At 35.7% G+C, this 23,076-nt stretch overlaps 1 protein-coding gene across 5 annotated transcripts in view; it reads right to left on the reverse strand.

The window, feature by feature from the left end:
- LHPP (phospholysine phosphohistidine inorganic pyrophosphate phosphatase) overlaps positions 1-23,076 on the reverse strand; it is a 162,070-nt gene that overhangs the window by 81,944 nt on the left and 57,050 nt on the right. For 2 of the 5 annotated variants that reach the window (XM_058188597.1, XM_058188598.1), the window contains exon 7: positions 13,302-13,319. The exons of the other annotated variants lie outside the window; for them this stretch is intronic. In XM_058188597.1, the coding sequence (XP_058044580.1) occupies positions 13,302-13,319 (18 nt within the window). The remainder of the gene's footprint in view (positions 1-13,301; positions 13,320-23,076) is intronic. 5 annotated transcript variants of the gene reach the window in all.

The following is a 23,076-nucleotide window of genomic DNA, read 5'->3' on the forward strand; positions in this document are numbered from 1 at the left end:
ATTATAGCATTGATTTGGAATTTAAAAGAACAATAAGCTTTTATTTAAAAATAAGCATTCAAATCTCATGATATCCCAAGACTGATGGCATCAAGCAGATTTATTTAAGACAAGAGTATCAAATTGGAGGCCAGGGGCCGGATGTGTCAACATGCAGGCCAGACCCACCCCCAGCTACGTGAAGGGAAAAAACACTGTGAAAAGTCATGTGACAGCAACATGAGGCCGCGAGTTTGCCACCCGTGATCTAGGAAAGGCCCTCCCAGAAAAGCTGCATGCACAATTAGTTTCTACTGATCCTGAATATGAATGGGACAAAAGCAGAATGTTATTTAATTATTTCTAGGAAAGGATGTAGTAGGTAAGGATGTAAGAGTAGTGGCTCAGTGGCTAACACGCTGAGCTTGTCGATCAAAAGATCAGCAGTTCAGCGGTTCAAATCCCTAATGCTGCATAATGGGGTGAGGTCCTGTTAGTTTTCCCAGCTTCTGCCAACCTAGCAGTTCGAAAGCATGTAAAAAATGCAAGTAGAAAAATAGGGACCATCTTTGGTGGGAAGGTAACAGCGTTCTGTGCACCTTTGGCATTTAGTCATGCCGGCCACATGACCACGGAGATGTTTTTAGACAGCACTGGCTCTTCGGCTTTGAAACGGAGATGAGCACCGCACCCTAAAGTTGGGAATGACTAGCACATATGTACGAGGGGAACTTTTACCTCTACCTTTAAGGATAAAAATACATGAACAAAAAAGTTCTTACATACAATGGCTTTTGTAGGGTGAAAATCAGTATTTTTAATGAACTAGATGGCACCAGGAATGATACAATTTTAGCCAAGTTAGCAGTAGCCTAGGGTGCCAAAACTCATGGATGTGAATGCCACCTTCCAATCATTCTAAAAATGCAAATTTTTATATCAGTTGAAAGTGATGACATCAATTATTGGAGCCTATACAACGGTATATAATATACCCTGGCACTGGATACAACATTAGGATAGTAGTCCTCGACTTATGACCACAATTGAGCCCAAAATTTATGTTGCTAAGTGAAACATTTGTTAAGTGAATTTTGACCCATTTTACAACTTTTCTTGCCACAGTTGTTAAGTGAATCACTACACATAGAAACACGGTTGTTAAGTGAATCTGGCTTTCCCATTGATTTTGCTTGTCAGAAGGTCACAAAAGGTGATCCCATGACCTTGGGACATATGAGTCAGTTGCCAAACACCCGATTTTGATCACATGACCATGGGGATGCTACAATGGTTGTAAGTGTGAAAACCGGTCATTAGTCACTTCTTTCAGTGCCGTTGTAATTTGAATGGTCATGAAATGAATTGTTGTTAAGTCTAGGAATACACCTGTATTCTCCAATAGTTAGTACTTCAACAACCATGATCTACACAGGACATTATCAAAACATGGCCTGCTCTTTTAAAGAACTGACTAATCAAATGACGGGGTCAATCTTTTCTCAAGCGCTTACATTGCTTAGGTATTTTCAATGCATCTCCGTGCCTAACAAAAAGAGAAACAGAATCATGCAGCATCATGCGCTACTATTAATGTACAATCATATTCTCATTCTGTTGCCAAATGCCTTGAAGGAAAACAAACACATTGTTTAAGAAGCAGATATAGTCCGAGGATAAGAACACGACATGGGGAGTCTGAACAGAAGAAACTGGAAGGCAGTCATGCTGAGACAAGCACTCTTAAGTAGACATCAACAGAAATCTTGGCAAGGTCAAAGGCTGTATCGCCTTTGGTTTGTAAAGGCCTCTTTGCATAAAACATCACTTGAAGGATTAATAAGCAGGGGATAAGGCTAGGATTTACACATAGGTACAGAAGAAAAGAAAACTGGGGATGATTCAAAAAGTGATAGTCTTCTGAGGATCTTTTCTTTTATCTTTTTGTGCCTAGATATATATGGAAAATATAGCTGTATATTGTTTACAGCAATAAAAAAAATTGGAGATGGGGCTGATCTTATGGCACAACATGGCTTTCATCAGACAGATACAATTGACACACACACATATACAGTATCCTTCCCCAAGGCTGCTCTATTTATGAGTAAATACTAATATGAATAACAAGAATAGAATAGAATAGAATAGAATAGAATAAAATAGAGTAGAGTAGAGTAGAGTAGAGTAGAGTAGAATAGAATAGAATAGAATAGAATTTTTTATTGGCCAAGTGTGATTGGACACACAAGAAATTTGTCTTGGTGCATACGCTCTCAGTGTACATAAAAGAAAAGATACCTTCATCAAGAATCATAAAGTACAACACTTAATGATAGTCATAAGGTACAAATAAGCAATCAGGAAACCATCAATATCAATATAATTCTAATAATAATAATTGATATGCAATAGCAGGTGATGAACAAATTAAAGAGAAACAACTAGAAAAAGTAATGAAATCCGGGATCTGCAAATTGAAGTTGAGCAACTGTGGAGGAAAAAAAAAATCAATGGTTGTACCAATATTAATAGGCGCCCTTGGAGCAATACCTAAAGGGCTGCCTAGATACATGGAAATTTTGAACTTATCAGACCTGAATATTCTGACTTTGCAAAAAAACACCTTAATTGGAACTGCCTTTATGCTCAGATGTTACCTTAACAGCTCTTAGGTTCTTGGTTAGGACTTGAACTGTTAGGTTTTTCCTAGTCCCAGACTGTAAATCGAATTGAAGATTCGATGTTGTTAAATCATAACAACAATAACAAAAATATAAAAATAAAAATAAAGAAATATCGTGATTTGCAAATTGAAGTTGAGCGACCCTATTTCCCCAAAAATAAGAAAATCCAATGAAAAGGTCAAGGAAAAAAACATCTTTTTTTTAAAGAAAAAAAATCTGTTAATCATATTGATGGGTAAAGGTCTGTATGACCTTTATATCTTTTCCACTTACTCATTAAAAATCTAATCTATCAGAATCTGAAAACTAGACAAACTTGAATAATTTTAAGCCTATCTGAAGAAACTTCTATTCAGCAGAAGAGAAAATGAAACTATTTTCCTAATGATTTAGGCACTTAATACTTATCTCCATAACTTCTGGAGCTACTAAAGAAGAAACAAATGCAACTGCGGATTGTGCATTAGCAAACTGTTATTCGAAGCATCAGAGTTTTGATGGACCTGCAAGTTAAAGAGGGATTTTCATAAATCTTCCTATATAGGCTGGCACTCATTAAATTCTTATATTTCCACTGGCACTGGTTTTTCTCAGTGTAGGAAGCTGCCGTTCTTAATTAACTCGTGCTCTACTCCAGAAAATTGCCTACCTGGAAGAAGTGAAGCCGACATGTAGTCTTGGAGAACTATAGCCAAAGGCAAACAAATTCCATGACTTCATTCATTGCTGATTCCCCTTACATTTTTAATGAGCTTCTCACGCATAGATTTGCTCTAGTATAGCAACATCATGGTTTTCATTAAGTTGCAGCTCGTGTTTGCTTTCTTGCACCGAAGACTTCAATCACCCACATTATCTAATTTCTATTCTGCAGCATAGCAATCTGATAAGGTTCTGAAAATATAACAGAAAGCTATCTTGAAGGAAGATTATACCCGATAGCATATCAAAAGTATGAATCACAAAAATTTAAGAGATGGGCTTTAATGGGTAAGTCATTTCAAGTTATATATTTCATTGAAACCTACATGTTCATTAGGATGTTTCATACAACTTAACCTGATGAATTATAGTTAATTTATTATTCTAATTATTGAACTATAGTTAACCGGAGAAAAACACTACTTTAAGATAGTAATTTACATGCATACTTTATTTTCCTAGTGAATATGGATGCCATTACACCTTCAGTTTTCACATTTTCATTTTACAGGTAACTAAATGGGAATTACTTTTTCTATCCCTAAAAACACGATGAAAGGATTAAAATATAATCCTCCAAAATATTTTTCTACACTATTGAGCTTTTTCAAAGAAATAGAGCAAATGTACCATTAACCTTTTTATCTCTATGTAAGATTTATAACATTTTGACCATTTCTGTTCTATAAATAACTTTCGTTATAAACTATTTGCATGTTACCTAACCCTAATCCTAATGCTAGTTCCAAAATTCTTTGTACAGGGAAACAAAAATATTAACCAAATGTAGTTAGTGTGTATCTACCGTATTTCATTTCCATATTCAATATATTGTTGGGTAGACTTATTCCCAAACATTTCATAATGAGTATGGCTGATGGCAACATGCTCATATGAGAATCAGTATGACAAGATGACTTTCATACCAGTTACACTGGTGAAGCCTGTAGGCATATGTACAAATCTGTTTTATGTGAAGGATAATTACCATAGAAATATGTGACAAGGCAACTTAAAGTGTGTGTAAGTCCATAAAGCTTCAGAAAACGAATGGAGTCCTTTTTAGCATATGAATTGCTTTTGCTCTGGGACTAAGCTTACAATTGCAAGTCAATTTAAAAGAATTTTTAAATCTCCCAGATGGCATTTGCTATGAGAAAATCGAACTATAAGAGCCTGCTACATTACTATAAATGGTGAATTGCTTAGGCCAAAAAAGATTATTTATTCATTCATTCTTAAATCCATGAAGTACCAGACTTAGCCTGCCTTACTCAAGAACATTTATTATAGTGGGACTCCTTGTGTCTGTGAGACAAGAAGTTTTTGTCCTAAAAGAAGACACATAGGGAAAAATCCTCAGGCACTACAAAAATATGCAACGTAGTAATAAATTATTTTGGAAGTTTTCTCTAAAAAGTAACCTAACTTTTTTTAACCAATAAAGAACAGTTAACATATCGATATATCAACAGTTAACGTATCAATCTATCAACCTAAAACACATTTTAGATTTATTTTGGATTGACATGTTAGACTTTACTCTTTCAAAAATCTATATCTGAAATATCTGAAAAGTAATCAATGAAAGTATAATAGACTTTCCTCACATGCTTTCTTTTATAGGCATACATTCACATTCAGCCTTCCTTACCGGATTCTCCAAATGAGTGTAAAGTTCAGTTTTTAAATTTTTTAGCTAAGGCTGATTAACGAACTATGGGGATTAAAGACTATTTCTGGCTGGGAAAGCTGATCCCTTTTTACAGCAGCTATGATTTGTATCTTCTATATGAAAAGTACAATCCAGTTAAGTTATGGAAAATAAAAATATGAAAAGGAACTGGAATGGTCTTGAAATTGTTCACCAGTTTTGAGAATCCACAAAGCCAAGGTACTCAGGTACTTGCCCATATGTTTCCAATGCATTTAACAATTCTAATCATGCTAAGGTTAGTTTTGTTTTGTATATAGCATAATAACCATATGTAACAGCAACCTGAAGTTTGTTAAGTCCATAAAACTTCAGATAAACTACGGAGCTAGTATGCTTTTGGTTGAAACTTACAATTGCAAGTCAATTGAAAAGATTTTTTAAAGTCTTCCAAATAGTTAAGTATATAGCAATTATATTATGAAGAGTGAAATTCTTTTTTAAGTAAACACATTCTATGTGTTTAAATAAATTGAACTTTTTGATGAGGTTGAGAACTGGAGGGAAAACAGGTAGTATTGGATTCCTTATACACAAAAGAACCTTTACATTGTCAAAGATATAATAAAAGTATGTAGATGGCTACATAGGTAAAGGAAGCAATTAGCTCCAGGTGAAAAATCAGGTATAGACAGAAGCCCATTATTCAAGTAATATGTTATAAAATACTTACAGTGTTCCTTTAAGGAAAAAATAAAATAAAAGTAGGCCTGCCTTTTGAATTTACATCTTTCTAGTTTCAGTCCTGAACAAATACCATTGCATGGAATGTTGAATAATACAATTTGATTTAGGTATCTGAGTTACTTCAGTAGAATTTGCTTTTAGGAGTACTGCAGCCTGGTTCATGCTTGTTTATTCAGAGATAAGTCCCACCAAATTCAGTAAGATTTGTTCCCAAATAAACATGCATAGAAATTGAACTTTTATAGCCATATTTTTATTTATTTTAAAAATTTGTAGGCCCTGTTTCAATGTAAAACTGCAAGAGCTAGCTTCAAACATGCACTGTAGCTTGATTCCAAATTACAAAAAAAATTCTAATCCAGCATTTTTCAATTTTGGCCATTTTAAGACGGGTGAACTCCCAGAATTTCCTAGCTAGCATATTGGCCTATAGAATTCTGGGAGTTGAAGTCCACAGTCTTAAAATGGACAAGTTGAAAAACACTGTGCTAAACCATAAAATATCCAAGATTAGCAAGAAATAGCAATAACAGTAAAACAGGAAGCACATAACTCAAATAGTACAGCCAAATAGATAACTAAATCTATAAACATTATATGTGGAAGTGTATGTAAGTAATAGTACACTAGGGAGTCTTTATCATATAAAGAGCTTCAGTGAAGGACCTGACATACATCTCTAAAATCATGATCAAATAAATCTTTTTCCGCCTAATAATTTATTCTGCTATGTTTCAAAGACTAAACTCACAATTACTGACTTAATTTCAGTTATTTTCCTACTTCCTCTTTATGGCAGAACAAACTCAATGTTCTGTTCTACATGATAGTTGGGCCTTACTAGTATTAGCAATATTTTTTTAGTCTATATCAAAGATATTAAGGAATTTGATGACCTAATGATCAACAGTATATGGATGTGAAGTCTAAAGTCCTAAACCTACTTTCAACAGAAAAAAGCCCTTAAATATAGTGGAGCTTACTTCCATGAAAAGCTTTGATTGCATGGCTGTGCAATATTTTGGATTTAGGATAAGCATTTTGCAGCAGCTCTCTGCAATTCTTTAGACCAGCCATATTTTTTGTACAATCATATGTCTGTTTCTGAGGACAGCTATATGATCTTGGGGAAAAATGCAGTTGCTTTAAAGAGCTGCGGATAGATACTATAATCATGCTGTGGAATATCTTTTCTAAAGTATGTTTTAAACACCACATATCCTACTGGATAGTATTTACAGACAGAATTGATTCCAAAGCCTCTCACATTTTTACAACTATAATTCCATCTTTTTCTTACATAACCCTCCCCCACCCGCCCGGTTGCTATGGATTGCAGCAGCAAGTCAGTCAATTGCTTCTAGTTGTGTCTAGTCTCTTCCATACCTTTAATTTAGAGATAGGCCTCCCAGTGAAGAAATTCTCAAGACAAACAACACGAACTTCACAGTTTCTACATATTTTCAAACCTGTACCCCCCATCAGCAAGAAGCAGATTGACAAAACCAGGATCTAGAAACTTGGAAATTGCTTCCATGCTTTCTTGTAAGGAGACTAAGATGAAAATTTCCCATGTGTTTCAGGAACCTCAAGGGTATTATAAGATCCTGACCTCCTTTTTTTTTGTCCTAAGAACAAACACAAGCAAAATGTTCCATATGGCTATTCTCTGGGTTTGTCTTTTGTCATCTTGACATACTTATTACTTAATCCTGTTTTCCAATCTATGCTTTTAAACAAACACATTACACATGTTACTTTTTAATCCCCTCCTCCCAAACCTGACTCTTTAGTACAGCGTTTTTCACCGCTTTCTGTTCTCCACATCTTTTAAATTAGATACATAATTATTTAACACAAAGCCTTTTTTTCACAAGGCCAAATCACACCATCACAACTAGTATGTTTATTAAAAATAGTACCATTCTCACTAGATAAAGTACTTTTTTTTGTTTGTGACATAATATATTATACATTTTGTATCTTTTAAATTGTAATCCTATGCAAATCTATTTTGGATATATTCCTACAGAACCCAGAATAAACACATAAAATATTGTACTATTATTAGAATTTATCTTATTTGCAGCTATTATTCATTATCTTAACAATATGTACAAACTTCTAAAACCCTGCCTGAGATTTTAATAAGTGTAATAATAAATGTTTTTACATATCATGCTATTTGAAAATGCAAAATATAATTTTAATTATCCACTCAGCAACAGTAATATAAAGACATTTTTAAAGGACCTGAATCTCATTCACGTTTCATTGTTTGGGATTTTATAGTACACTTCTCCAAATAATACACTTGCTATGTTCTTTCATAGGGTTTGTTCAGAAAATAGCTGGTAATTCTGTTGCCAAATAGAAATTCCCAAAATCCTTGGACAGAAACAACAAAGTATTCTGTCACAACTCTGTAGGAATCTCCAATCTAGTAATGATCCATGGCTCAAACCAAATCCCTCTGATAATCTATATAGCCAGATGTCATATTCTTTACAATAATTGGTTAATTCCTCTTATAATATAGAACAGAATACAGAATAAGAGCGATAGATAACTTGGAGATCTTCTAGTCTAACCCCTTGCTCAAGCAGGAAACCCTATTATTATTCTGGACAAATGGGTTTCCAATGTTTTCTTAAAATCCTCTAATGATAAGAGCATCCATAACTTCTGGAGTTAATTGTTCTACCTGATAGGAAATTACTCCTTAATTCTAGGTTGATCTCTCTTTGATAAGCTTCCATCTGTTATTTCTTGTCCCGCCCTCAGGTGTTTTGAAGAATAGGTCAACCTGCTGTTCTCTGTGACAGCCTCTCAAGTATTGGAAAACTACTAACTTGTCACCCCTAGTTCTTCCCCTTCTGTTCTGTGCTTGTAGCCCAGAACCAACCCTCTGCCAACTGACTTGTTGGTGGTGGAATCTTACTATTACCAACCTCAACAGAAATGAATACAGGCAGTTCTTAACTTACAACAGTTCATTTGGTGACCATTCAAAGTTACAACAGCTCTGAAAAAAGTGACTTATGACCATTTTCCACACTTACAACCATTGCCGCATTCCCACGGTCACATGATCAAAATACAGATGCTTGGCAAATGGTCCATACTTATGACAGTTGTAGTGTCCAGGGGTCATGTGATCAGCTCCTATAACCTTCTGACAAGCAAAGTCAATGGGAAAGTCAGCTTCACTTAACAACTATGTTAATAATTTAACAACTGCAATGATTCACTTACCTATGACAAGAAAGGTTAACAAATGTCTCACTTTATCAGCACACATTTTAGGTTCAATTGTGGTTGTAAGGCCAGGACAACCCGTAATGGAGTTGGGCTATTGTCTCCCAATTTCCTTTCATGCTTTGCTTTTGCCTTCTTATATGATTGTCTATTTTATATTTTCCTTTAAGTCAGCCTAACCATGAAGAACATGAACAAACTACTGGAAAATCTACACACTGTAGCAAACAGCTACTTCTTCTTAAAAAATCATGGCTGTACTGACTAACTCTAGATTTCTTTCTTTTTTTAAACATGTTAGGTTTGCTCAGGCTTCTGCTCTTTCAGGGTTAGGGAGGCAGGATGGAGACCTGCTGCTTTAAGGCTAAAATCCATTGCATCCAGCTGTGAAGAAAAACATCTCCTTGAAAGGAAAGGGAAAAGATGCCATTTCAGAAAAGCTTGTCCCAGGATGAATACTGTTTTCAGTCAGCTTGCGCAGTTAAATTTGCTTGTTGTTATTACTGAAATATCTACAGTTTAACCCTTGACCTCAGGGTCATCACATACAGCATGAAGCCATGAACTGGTTTCCAGGCATTCTGTGCAGCAGGGATCCAGGGAGCACCAAACCATTTAGACCTGAACATTAAGGAAGATACCTTAAAGCCATGATACTTTTCTCTTTATTTCAGTAATTGATTTCATACTATTTCTTTCTTCAGATGTACTTGTGCTTCAAACAAATTAGAGAGGAGTGCTCTAAAACACATTCATAGCGATTGTAATGTGTTATTATGAGCTTCTCTAGAGCTTTTGAGTGCTGCAGTGTTCTGTACTGGTTGTTATGTACATGAAATATTCAGTAATGATAATGAAGCGAAATTCTGAGAAGTTCCTTGAATAGTAACATCTTATAATCCAGCCTTTCTATATCATGGAAATGGCCAGAAGTTGAGCTAAGAATCCATTCCCTCCAATCAACAAAATCACAGGCATCCTAGAGAAGTATTATAAAAATCGTAAGTCCTATAATGGCACCATTCTCACTTCTCAAATTTCCAAACTATTTTAGGCTAATCTATGATTACCCTCTTAGAATGGAATGGAATGGAATGGAATGGAATGGAATGGAATGGAATGGAATGGAATGAAATGGAATAGAATAGAATAGAATAGAATAGAATAGAATAGAATAGAATAGAATAGAATAGAATAGAATAGAATAGAATAGAATAAAATAGAATAGAATAGAATTCTTTATTGGCCAAGTGTGATTGGACACACAAGGAATTTGTCTTGGTGCATATGCTTTCAGTGTACATAAAAGAAAAGACACATTCGTCAAGAATCATAAGGTACAACACTTAATATAGTCATAGAGTACAAATAAGCAATCAAATCATATTAGGAAACAGTCAATATAAATCGTAAGGATACCAGCAACAAGGGTACAGTCATACAGTCGTAAGTGGGAAGAGATGGGTGATAGGACAAGATGACAAGATTAATAGTAGTGCAGACTTAGTAAATAATTTGACAGTGCTGAAGGAATTATTTGTTTAGCAGAGTGATGGTGTTCAGGAAAAAACTGCCCTTGTGTCTAGTTGTTCTGGTGTGCAGTGCTCTATAGCGTCGTTTTGAGGGTAGGAGTTGAAACAATTTACTTCCCGGATGTGAGGGGTCTGTAAATATTTTCACAGCCATCTTTTTGACTCATGGTCCTCAGTGGAAGGCAGGTTGGTACCAACTGTTTTTTCTGCAGTTCTAATTATCCTCTGAAGTCTGTGTCTGTCTTGTTGGGTTGCAGAACCAAACCAGACAGTTATAGAGGTGCAGATGACAGACTCAATAATTCCTCTGTAGAATTATTATTATTAGATGTGCATGCTAGTTACCAGCTGTGGTAACTAGCATGCACATATAATATTCTGAAAATTGTAGAAATATTTTCTCCTATACCTCCCCCTCCCAATTTTTCTAGTGCCTTAAATTTCTAAGTCAGCACTAACCTTCTTTAAATTAGCAGAACCCATTCTTTATTCTTGTCCTGGAAGAAAGCTTCCATTTAACAAATCCAGTAATAAAATGGAGAACCTCTTATAATGGAAACTGCTCTTTTATCTACTCCTGATGGGAAATTATGCTAATAAAACTATGTTGAAGAGACTACGGTTACATTATTCTAGGCAGGAAAAAAATACCAACAGGTTTATTCTATTATCCGGTTATAAGCTTAAACAGCACTTGCTGCAGCAGAAAAGTGTGTGCCTCTTATTTATTGATACCAATTTCTTTCTCAATAATGCTACTATGAAAAGCAAATTCATGAGATGCTATGCTGTCTACTTCACAGGAAAGTCCCGGATTCTTGATAAATCTTACTTTGTATATAATGCCACCTAATGGGCATATGGATGTATAACCATGAAATTTTCCAACAAAGATGTTTTCTCTGTTAAAACTTGTTCAGTAATTATAAGACATTCAGGGATAATATTCAACAGGATAATTACTGTAAAATATATCCTGTGTCACTATAAATTACAATGAAGGATGCTGTTAGTTTTTCAAACAAAGGTTCTGTTGGGGATATGGACATGTTAAAATCTCAGAATCAGAATGGCAATGCAGTTTACTTTGGCAGTACTATGTTAGTAGTTTCTCATTGCCAGGACTTTTCCCCCCTCTTTTTTTACTACTAGTGGCAAATATGACTCAGAGATGAAATATTGGGATCTTGGTGTTTGCTGAGCTTGCTTGTCTTCTTGCAAACATTTTACCATCAAACTAATTAACACTGTCACGGCTTTGATAGAAAGGAGTGTAGTTTGCTGATCTAGATGATTACAGTTCAGGTTTTCTCTGAAAACCTACTTAGTTTCTCAACCCAGGGAACATTTTATTAAAGTTTAGAAATATAAAAATAAAAGACTAATACAAACTAAGGAAAATATTAATTAAAAAAACGAAGAAGAGCAAAGAAATAGAAAAAAGAAAATTAACAATTAAGAAAAAAGATATAAAAAAGAATACTTCCCTCTCTCCAGGCAAGTATAAGCTTCAGTAACACAACACCTTTATAAAATCACTTCCCATATCTCAACTCTTACCAACCATCAAATTGCAGAAACCTATCATTTAGTATTAATCCACAAAAGTCTATTAAGAGCTACTAGAGATAGTAGCTCTTAATATATATTAAATACATATATATTTAACCTTAATTAAACAAATCCATGTTATAATCCAATTTATCATTTTCTCTATGGCGGAAAGAATCAAAGAAATGATGGGGGTGGGGGGAGAGAAGTTTTTTTGGTTCTGCACTGAAAAATTCTAATGCCATAATCCCATATCCAACTGGCTTGTTTATCTGGTTTGAGTTTTTTTTATAGACAAAAAGGCTTGCGTTATAAGTTTAGCAGAAATGTCAAGTATGCAAATACATTTTTTAAGTACAGGACATAATTTATACACAGCTGCAAATTGTTGCTAGGCATGATTTTCCATAGGGACATTTTCTGGAGAACACTCAATCTGCTGCTAGTGATTTAATGCTCATTTGCACTCTATTTCTAAAAATATACTACCATCTTTTTTTTTAACTTAGAAAAACTTTAATTACTTAACTTTAAGTAAACATTATATCATGTTGGTGATGTTTTTCTACACTAGGCCTTCCTTAGTTTCTCCCACTCCTGAATCATCCATGCTCTACCTAATGACCTGTACATTCATTTAACGAATGCTTTGGGGAAAGAAGGGACAGGGAGGTCGTTAGTTAGGTGCTTTATTTAACATAGTCCCCAACTTCCGACATGAATGGTCAGGATCCATTAATGCCGTAAGTCGGGGACCATCGGTATAACATACAGCTATTCCTCATCTGCAACTGGAACCGGAATTTAGGTCATAAGTAAAGGCACTCTTATGACTACAGTCAATTCTACATACATTTTTAAGACTGTTATTACCTGAATCATATAGTTGTAAGTTTGAATCATATGGTCATTAAGCAAATCATCTGGTTGAAAGTCCAAATCCATTCTCCTCAATGAATGTTTTTTTGCTACAGAACTGGTAGTAAACAATTTTGAATCCCACCAGGGGATAAGGCACCCTTTCTGAGGCTATCATAACTCGAAATGGTGATTAAATGACCAATTGCAAAATGAGGACTATCTGTAAACCGTTTATTAATGTATAAACCAGCAAACTGGCTATTCTTGCCATCCAGTGCCATTAACCAGAGAAAGAAAATAAAGCAAAAACAAACAGAGAGAAGTACTTACCAAGAGATGCTCATATATCTGAAATGGTTGTACAAGAGAAAGAGAATGCATACTAAGAAAGTAAAAATGGGAAATAAAAACATACCATGTAAAAGTATTTCTTTTGAAAACAATACTATGACAAAATAGAATCCTGTGAAACTGATAGGAGACGTCTATCTAATGCTGTCAAAAATGCTGAGATGGATTGAATGATTCAGAAAAGGAGGAGGAGGAGGAGGAGACTTGGAAAAGTATCAAATTATATTCAGAATGGCCTGCTACATCTATAATGGTGGAAAGTTAAAAGAATATTTATTTCATCCACAAAGGTTTGCATCCATACTGTTCATACAGTTACTCATGAAATGGTACCCTAACAAAAGTTAGTGAGCAATAAAAGGTGAAATTATGCCTAAACCCCCTTTTCCTTCTGTTGTAAAAGCAAGATTCATGTGGCATCTGCAGCACTAGGGAAGCTCACCATCTCCCATAACTGAAATGACAGTGATTCGCTAAGATCCAGTATTTAGCTCTGGCTGACTTCAGACTGTTTTAAAATATTTTAGAATATTCAACCTGCTACCTATGTAGTAGGAATAATCTAACCTACTCTTTCACAGCAGCAGTTTTAAACGTATTCTGTAGGAATCCTTGAAATTGTGAGGCTTATCAAAAGTTCATCAATAAAAATTAAATTAGTGCCAAATATGCATGAAGTTTAAAGCATACAACTATATAGCAATAGTCTACAATGCTGCTTCATCTTTGTGTCCAACTGTTTCTCTAAAGCAAAAATTACTTTCCATACACCATGAAAATACACTGCTGGGCATACTGGTTATGTGGGGAAAAAGGCATGGTCTGGAAGTGGGTGCACCACTCTTGGTGATGGTCAGTGCTGTACTTTAAACTGACATAAATTGCCCATCTCCACATCAAACCATTTCTAACATTTTTATTATGTATCCTGCCTTTATTATTATTTTTATAAATAACTCAAGGCAATGGATACACCTAATACTCCTTCCTCCTACTTTGCCCACAACAACAATCCTGTGAAGTGAGCTGAGCTGAGAGAGTGTATGACTGGCCCAAATATACCCAGCTGGCTTTCGTGCCTAAGGCAGGACTAGAATTCACAGTCTCCTGGTTTTTAGCCTTAAACCAACAGACCAGCTCTCTCCCAACTGTTTATTTCATTCAGAGGATATTCAAAAGTAAAGTTTTCCCCCCAAAATAGCTTGCTTACTCTTATCCCACAGTGAACAGGTTAATGTTGTACAAGTTCATTTAGGGTGGACGCTCTGTATAGATAATCTCAAAGATGATTTTTCAAAAGGCAACTGGACATTGTTTTTCCTTGACTTGGAGGATGGAAGGATTTATATTCCTTGCAGTCAATCTGGTCGTGAACACTCTTTCTGAGAGACATTGAGGCCACTTGGAGGTTTATGTGATGACTGCAAGGAATATAAATCCTTCCATCCTCCACCATTCAGTCAGAACTGAAGAAGTTTCTTGGATGTGAAGTGAAACATCTTCAAGGAAAAACAAAGTCCAGTCACAACCATGACCTGGATGACTGATAATCTCCATAGAGCTCTAGATAGAGAGGTTGCATCAGCACTTACAAGAGAAGTGCTGGTGTGTGGAACTTGTTAATTTCAATCAATACAGTAAAAAAACAACCAGTCACAGCAGGTTCACTAAAAAGGGAAGCAGCTTTATCCTCATCCCCCTAATGAGGGTGCTTTGCTTTCCAAGGGCCAGACACATTGTAGTATAGCAATCTGTACACAATGCTTTATTGCAGCACATAACTTCCACAACAAATGGGCTGCTGCCCCTTTGCCTTTCTGAGATTTTTAACTTTAACTTTAATAACTTTGTCACTTTGAATGTACACTAATCGGCATACATTAAAATGAAATTTTGTTGCATATAGCTCTCAAAGGGTCACCATCTCCAATATACACTACATAACAATGACAGAAGAAATACAAAAGTATGCATATACCCACCTATATAATATACAGAACATATAATATAATATATAATATACAGAAACAACACCGTCTAGTTTGCATGTATACATGTGCATGACGAGAAAAACAAATCTTGTCAGTTTACCAGATGGACGGCATGTATTTTCAAGATCACGTTGCCCTGTAAGTATATCTTTAATATTCAGTCCTTCAATAAGTATTAAAGGGAGTCCTTTAATCCTTAGTTCAAGCAAATATCTATTGGTCCAAAAAGTTGGAATACAACTTTTGCCTCCTTCAAAAAGCTCTTACTTTAATTGGGATGATATGCTGTTTCAGTCTGGTGGTTCCTCTTTTATTTGCTCCTGACAAACTCTGACCTCCATGGAAGATTCCCACCAGGATATGAGTGCATGAAGAAATGCATTGAGGGCAATGGTATTTCTGGCTGGCTGCAGCTACTTTTCCCAACTTCGTTCCTTCATTCCTCTCTCAAAGATCCAGTGCAGATTACTGTTTCTTTACTGGTATTAATATAAGAAGACAGCAGTCTTGACCAGAGTAGCTGGGATTAGTCCCCTCCATTTTACCAATCCTGTTTCAGTTTACTGTTTCTTTGCTGCTATTAGCAATGAGGAAAAAGTACCTCAGCTCTATTGGCAGCTGATGGCCAATCTGTTGTGAAAGAAGAAAAATGAGAACGGTTCCTGGAAGCTTCAGAGATCAGAAAAGGTGGCAGCAGCCATATGTAGTCTCCATGGGCAACGACTGGTATCTCCTGAAAAGCAAAGAATGAGTCCCAGACTCATCCATTCATAATTTCAAAGTTGGCCACTATACATTAGTTCCAAAGGAAGTGTGAGAGTTGTTCTCTGAATGCTAAATTCCCCCTCCCCTCCAAAAAAATAACTTGTTGAGTCCTGTCTATCTACCATCCCCAAAACATGTTTGGGCATTAGCAGCAATCATTACACTTATGCATTAAATGATATTAAGATAAAGAAAATATGTTCATAATTAGCCAAATATATTTTATATGGAAACTTATCAATATGTTGACATTTGTTCAAGGAAGAGAATAGGATTAGTTATTCCTTTTACTCACAAAGGAGCATATATTCTTAATTTAGCAATAGCACTTAGATGTATATACCACTTCAGAGTGCTTTACAGTCCCCTCTAATCAGTTTACAGAGTCAGCACCCAACAATCTGGGTCCTTATTTTACCAACCTCGGAAGGATGGAAGGCTGAGTCAGCCTGGTGAGATTCGAACTGCCAAATTGCAGGCAGATGGCAGGCATCAGAAGTAGTCTGCAGTACCACATTCTAACCACTGCATCACCATGGCTCCTAATTTAGCAGCGCCTCTTGCCTAACATCTGCCATTTCAAAGAAATCAAAGCCAATTCCAATGATAATTGAGAACAGAGTACGAAAAGGACTGCCTGGGAAAAGGTTCACAAGATTATGTTCCAGCCAAGTATAATATCAGAGTAGCCCTAAGAAAATTATTACTATTGCTAACTTCTAATCTTTCAAATGAGTTGGACTACCTATAGCTCTTACCTGTCTGTTATGAATAAAGGGAATAGTAGATTGATTATAGCAATAATTACAGGATTATAATTGCTAGCTTTTAAAATACATAAGGCTACAGTTAGAAATATGACAATTTTATCCTAGTCCATTAGTGAACTTCATGGCAAAACGAACATGTTTTATCTTGTTCTATAATAATGGAATGGAATTAATTGTACACCACTTTATGCTAATTGAATTTTCTAAGGCAGGATTTGTTCTGAAGATCAGATCCTTATGTCGTGTAGGTTGGCAAGGTTTAAATCAGGTTTTACATAGTAATTTTACCTTCACTATTTCACAAGAGAAATTTTTTTAAGTATTCCTGGAATAAGAGGAATAAGAGACATGTTATAAACTGTACAGATTACTGTTTATCACTGCTTTTCTTTGGAATAGAAAGTTTCCTTTCTTGTAATGTTGCTCCATTTTACAAAGCAGCGCTTATTAAGTATACCATCCATATTATGTGCCGCTTAATCCTAAAATTTGGCAGATAAGAGAAGCCACAAAATGTACCAATTTAACATAATATCACCCTTTCTGAAGAGACATTGCTTGATGATAAAGCTCATGGTCTTTGTGCAGGACCTCCAAAATTCAATTCTAATTTCGCCATCCAATGTTTAGTATTAAGGTGACAAATCTATGCAAATTATAAACAATCAATATCTGGTCAAGCAGAAAATGACCTCTCTGAGGCCCTGGAGGATTATAGCCACTCAGTAAAGACAATGCTGTACTGTAGAGATCAATGTTATTATTTGACATAAAGCTCTATATTTATGACACTGCAAGCAGCTACTATAGCATAATAAAACATGTGACTAATTACAGGGAAATAGAAGCCAATGAGCTAAAATATACTTCTGATAGAAATGGAAGTCAACGGAGACTTGTCTTGTGACAAGATCACTCATTCAGGTTAGGTTGAAATAAAATAACAACATGCAAAAATAACTCAATCAGGACCTCACCTTTAACAAAGAGGTATACAATCCTCAGATCTACTGTTCCTGGAAACTCTGTAAAATTGCATCATTGATATTTCATAGCAAATCACCTAGTCTTAGTTAAACAATCTGAGTTTACTAAGTGCATGCACGCGTTTATGCAAGCACTGAAACAGGTAGGTTTAGTGTTTCTAGATGCCTTAACATATTGTTTAGCAATGATTGAAGTCTTTTAAAATGGAAAGTTCTGCTCTAGACTATTTGGTGATAACTCTGTGATCCATCCTATAGATCTTGAAGGTAAATAAAATATTTCTAAATTTTGCATCCTCTGTCTGCAAAAAAGTTGTCTTCTATATCCACTTTTAACAATTGGGGGAAGGAAGGGACTGACATGGTGAGATTTGTATATTAGCTATTGTTTTAAATCTTTATTCCCAGCCTGGAGTCACTTTTATGAGATTGATGGCCAGATAAATAAGTGAAGGAATGTAACTGAAGAACTTTTGAGAACCCAAAAAGATTAGGAGAAATTGGTTCTTTTCTTTATGGGTCCTTTCAAAATCTTAGATTAATGGAATAATAAGTGCATTCTAATGAAGTGTCTGAAGTTATTCTAGCTCAAACCGATTCCTTTTCCTATCTCAGGAGCCATAATAGGAAAGCCTATTAAGTTATTTTCCTTTCATTTCCTAGAAATGTATACTCTGTGGAATATTTTAGTTGATCATTAGGTCCAAATCTAAATCTATCCACCTATCTCTTAAAAAAAAAAAAAGACAAATTCCTTATTCCATAGCAGTTTTCTCTTGCATTTTTATGCTTAAAAAATACGACCAACCACAGGAACATTAGATGATTATTAGCTGACATAACTGATTAAGCACTTTTTAAGAAAAGCATCATTGTAGAAGCCTTTCCAAATTCCCCTCCAGATGATGTAATCTGCAGGCAAATGTTAAGACTGGTTACATCTACAATTTTTTTTTAATGTCAGAGCTGGATAGACTTTTTAAACATACTCCTATTTTTAGATTTTAATCCTAGCTCCTGCAGCCTATGGTAGTGCTTTTCAACTTTGGCAACTTTAAGATGTATGGACTTGGCTGAGCTGGCTGGGGAATTCTGGGAACTGCAGTCCAAAAAGTTGCCAAGGCTGAAAAACACTGGCCTATGGTTTAGCAGAAATTAATGTTATTCAACCACAAAATGTCTTTCACAGTTGTGAACAAAGATTCACTTTATAACAGGTTACAGCACTCAAAGCAGCTGCCTCACTTACCACCAGTTTCATGGTAAGACTCCACTGTCTACAAACTACATTTTCCGTATAAACAAGGACTTGTATTTAAAATATCATGCACAAATTTTTAAATGGAAGCATTATGTTCAGCTGCCATTCTGCAGGGTCATAGAAAAAGAAAGGGTTAAAGAGAAGAATGTAGTAATTTGTGTTTAGCCAATCTAGCCAACAAATAAAACAAAACCTCAATGAGACGTTTGCCAGAATGAGCTTGCCAGAAAACTAAAGTTGCTAAAAAAAGGGTTTCTGCTATTATGGTTGTTATGACTATTAGAAAATAAATTAGGACAACCTGACCTGGGCTGAAAAAAATCCAGACAACCACCAGATGACAGCAATGGGTTAGAGTATTTTTAATCATTTTGGTTGTCATTTTTGTGGGTGGGAGTGGGGAAAACCCAGAATTTAAAAAGGATGGTTGGCTACATTCTAAGTCCAGCAATAGCTCTTCAGGTGACCATCTTTTCCCATAAAGATTCACTCCTGGCCATTCCAAGCTTTCTTCAGTTCAGATTTCTTATATAAAATATGAAATAAAATATGAAATAAAAATCCACCATTACGGACTTTGTAGACTTTATATCAGACATAGTAATAAATTTAAGCTCCCCAGGAACTTAAGTCACCTTGGGCGACTAACTAAAGCAAAAATTTCAGTCTTAATATGACATAGAGAAACTGTTTCACGTTGGACAAGAAATAAACACACACACGCACACACACAGGTGGGGGGGAAGGGAGAGGGAGAAACTAATGGCGTATTTGATAAATTGTGGAAGTCAACAGAGTATGATGGTTCTTCCAGGAGTAATTGTGGAGATTGTCTATAGCAACCTAAATATTTAAAATTGCATTTCCCAACCTAAATCCCCAATGGTTTGAACTACAAACCCAAACCCTGGTAATAGCTGACCCTTTCCAATGCTGACTTAGAAGTTAAGATGAAGGTATCACCTCAGATTGGGAAAGGCTTCCTTAAAGAAGGCATACATCAAGAAATAAAAATGAAATGTGGATTGTAAATTCTCTATATACCTAAATGTCATTTTTCTCACTTACAAATAAAAAAAATGTTTGTAAGATTCAACAAGAATAGCATTTACATTAAAATACATCTATTTGAACTGAATTAAAAGAACAGGCAATAAAGTAAGGTTCATTAATAATAATTATATTAATCATTATAATTAGAACTGCAGAAAAAATAATTAGAAAAAGATAATTAGAACTTCAAAAAACAATTGATACCAACTGGCCTTCTATTGAGGACCTGTATACTGCACCAGTCAAAAAGAGGACTGTGAAAATATTTACAGACCCCTCACATCCTGGACATAAATTGTTTCAAGTTCTACCCTCAAAATGACACTATAGGGCACTGCACACCAGAACAATTAGACACAAGGACAGTTTTTTCCCAAATGCCATCACTCTGCTAAACAACTAATTCCCACAACACTGTTAAACTATTTACTAAGACTGTATTACTATTATTCTTCTCATCCTTCCTATTTTTTATCTCATCCCACTTACAACTATAACCATGTTGCTTGTATTTGTAAGTGGCAAGTACATGTTGCTTGTATTTGTAAGTGGCAAGAAGATGACAAGCAACAGGGAGAAAGCAGATCTAGTTAACTCATATTTTGCATCTGTCTTTACACAAAAGGAAAAAACAATCCAACCTATCAAAAACAGCATCACAAAAAACAGATTAGAAACGCAAGTTAAAATAGGGAAGAAAATGGTAAGTGAACACCTGTCTACCCTAGACGAGTTCAAATCACCAGGACCAGATGGATTACACCTCAAGGTTCTGAAGGAACTGGCAGATGAGATCTCAGAACCACTGAACTATATCTTTCAAAGATCCTGGAGCACAGGGGAGCTGCCAGAGGACTGGAAAAGAGCTGATGTAGTTCCCATCTTCAAAAAAGGGGGGGAAAAACAGATCCAGGAAACTACAGACCTATCAGCCTGACCTCAATACCGGGGAAGATTCTGGAAAAGATAATCAAGCAACGAATCACCGAACACCTAGAAGCAAACAAAGTAATAACCAAAAGCCAACATGGGTTTGTCAAAAACAGATTATGCCAGACTAATCTTATTGCATTCTTTGACAAAGTGACAAAATTAGTAGACCAGAGGAATGCTGTCGATATAATGTACTTGGACTTCAGTAAAGCATTTGATAAAGTAGACCATAACCTACTACTAGATAAAGTTGAAAAATGTGGGTTAGACAGTACCACCACCAGATGGATTCGTAACTGGCTGACCAACCGCACTCAATGTGTAGTCCTCAGTGGAACTACATTCACATGGAGGGAAGTATGCAGTGGAGTACCCCAAGGCTCTGTTTTAGGCCCAGTACTCTTCAACATCTTCATCAATGACTTGGACGAGGGGATAGATGGGGAACTCATCAAATTTGCAGATGACACCAAGCTGGCAGGAATAGCCAACACTCCAGAAGATAGGCTCAAGTTACAGAAAGATCTTGACAGACTTGAACATTGGGCGCTATCTAACAAAATGAAATTCAACAGTGAAAAAAGTAAGGTTCTACATTTAGGCAAAAAACCCAAAATGCACCGGTACCATATATGTGGTACCTTGCTCAATAGTAGTACCTGTGAGAGAGATCTTGGAGTCCTAGTGGATAACCATTTAAATATGAGCCAGCAGTGTGCAGCAGCTGCAGTTCTGGGCTGCATAAACAGAGGGATAGAATCAAGATCACGTGAAGTGTTAGTGCCACTTTATAATGCCTTGTTAAGGCCACACTTGGAATATTGCATCCAGTTTTGGTCGCCACGATGTAAAAAAGATGTTTAGACTCTAGAAAGAGTGCAGAGAAGAACAACAAAGATGATTAGGGGACTGGAGGCTAAAACATATGAAGAACGGTTGCAGGAACTCGGTATGTCTAGTTTAATAAAAAGAAGGACTAGGGGAGACATGATAGCAGTGTTCCAATATCTCAGGGGTTGCCACAAAGAAGAGGAGTCAGGCTGTTCTCCAAAGCACATGAGGATAGAACAAGAAGCAATGGGTGGAAACTGATCAAGGAAAGAAGCAACTTAGAACTAAGGAGAAATTCCCTGACAGTTAGAACAATTAATAAGTGGAACGACTTGCCTGCAGAAATTGTGAATGCTCCAACACTGGAAATTTTTAAGAAAATGTTGGATAACCATCTGTCTGGGATGGTGTAGGGTTTCCTGCCTGGGCAGGGGGTTGGACTAGAAGACCTCCAAGGTCCCTTGCAACTCTGTTGTTGTTATTATAATATATATTGTTCTGTTTGTTTCCTAGTATGATTTGATTGCTTATTAGTAACCTATGATTATCACTAAGTGTTGTACCTTATGATTCTTGATGAATGTATTTTTTTTCTTTTTCATTTTTTTTCTTTTATGTATATTGAGAGCATATGCACCAAAGACAAATTCCTTGTGTGTCCAATCACACTTGACCAATGAAGAATTCAATTCAATTCCATTCTCAACAAACATTTATGCCTCAGAAACAATATTGACCAACAATTTTCAGTACTATCAACTGGGAATCAAACTACATTAATTGTAATGCATACCAGTCTCCAGGAAGGCAGTAAGGACAAATCAGCAGAGGTTGAATATAATAGCCTCTGGTTCACAGTGATAACATCCATCCAAGAACATCCCACCTCTTCAATGCAAAGCAAGACTAAAATTAAGGACTTCTGAAAACTCTCAATGAAGGAAATATTCCATATCCAAGGGAACAGTTTTTTTCAGTTGGCTTTCTGCAAATCCGGATGGAGATTCCATTTATACAAACTCCTTCATTTTTAACATTCACATCATGCATTATGATTCACATTATGCAGGGGTGTGCATAAGAGCACTAGCGTGCCTACTGTCCCTGTCCTAATGTTCCCTTTAATTGTATTCATTTTATGTATTCAATTCATGCTTATACTTA

This window comes from Ahaetulla prasina, chromosome 6 (assembly GCF_028640845.1).
Source record: "Ahaetulla prasina isolate Xishuangbanna chromosome 6, ASM2864084v1, whole genome shotgun sequence".
NCBI classification, from domain to species: domain Eukaryota; kingdom Metazoa; phylum Chordata; class Lepidosauria; order Squamata; family Colubridae; genus Ahaetulla; species Ahaetulla prasina.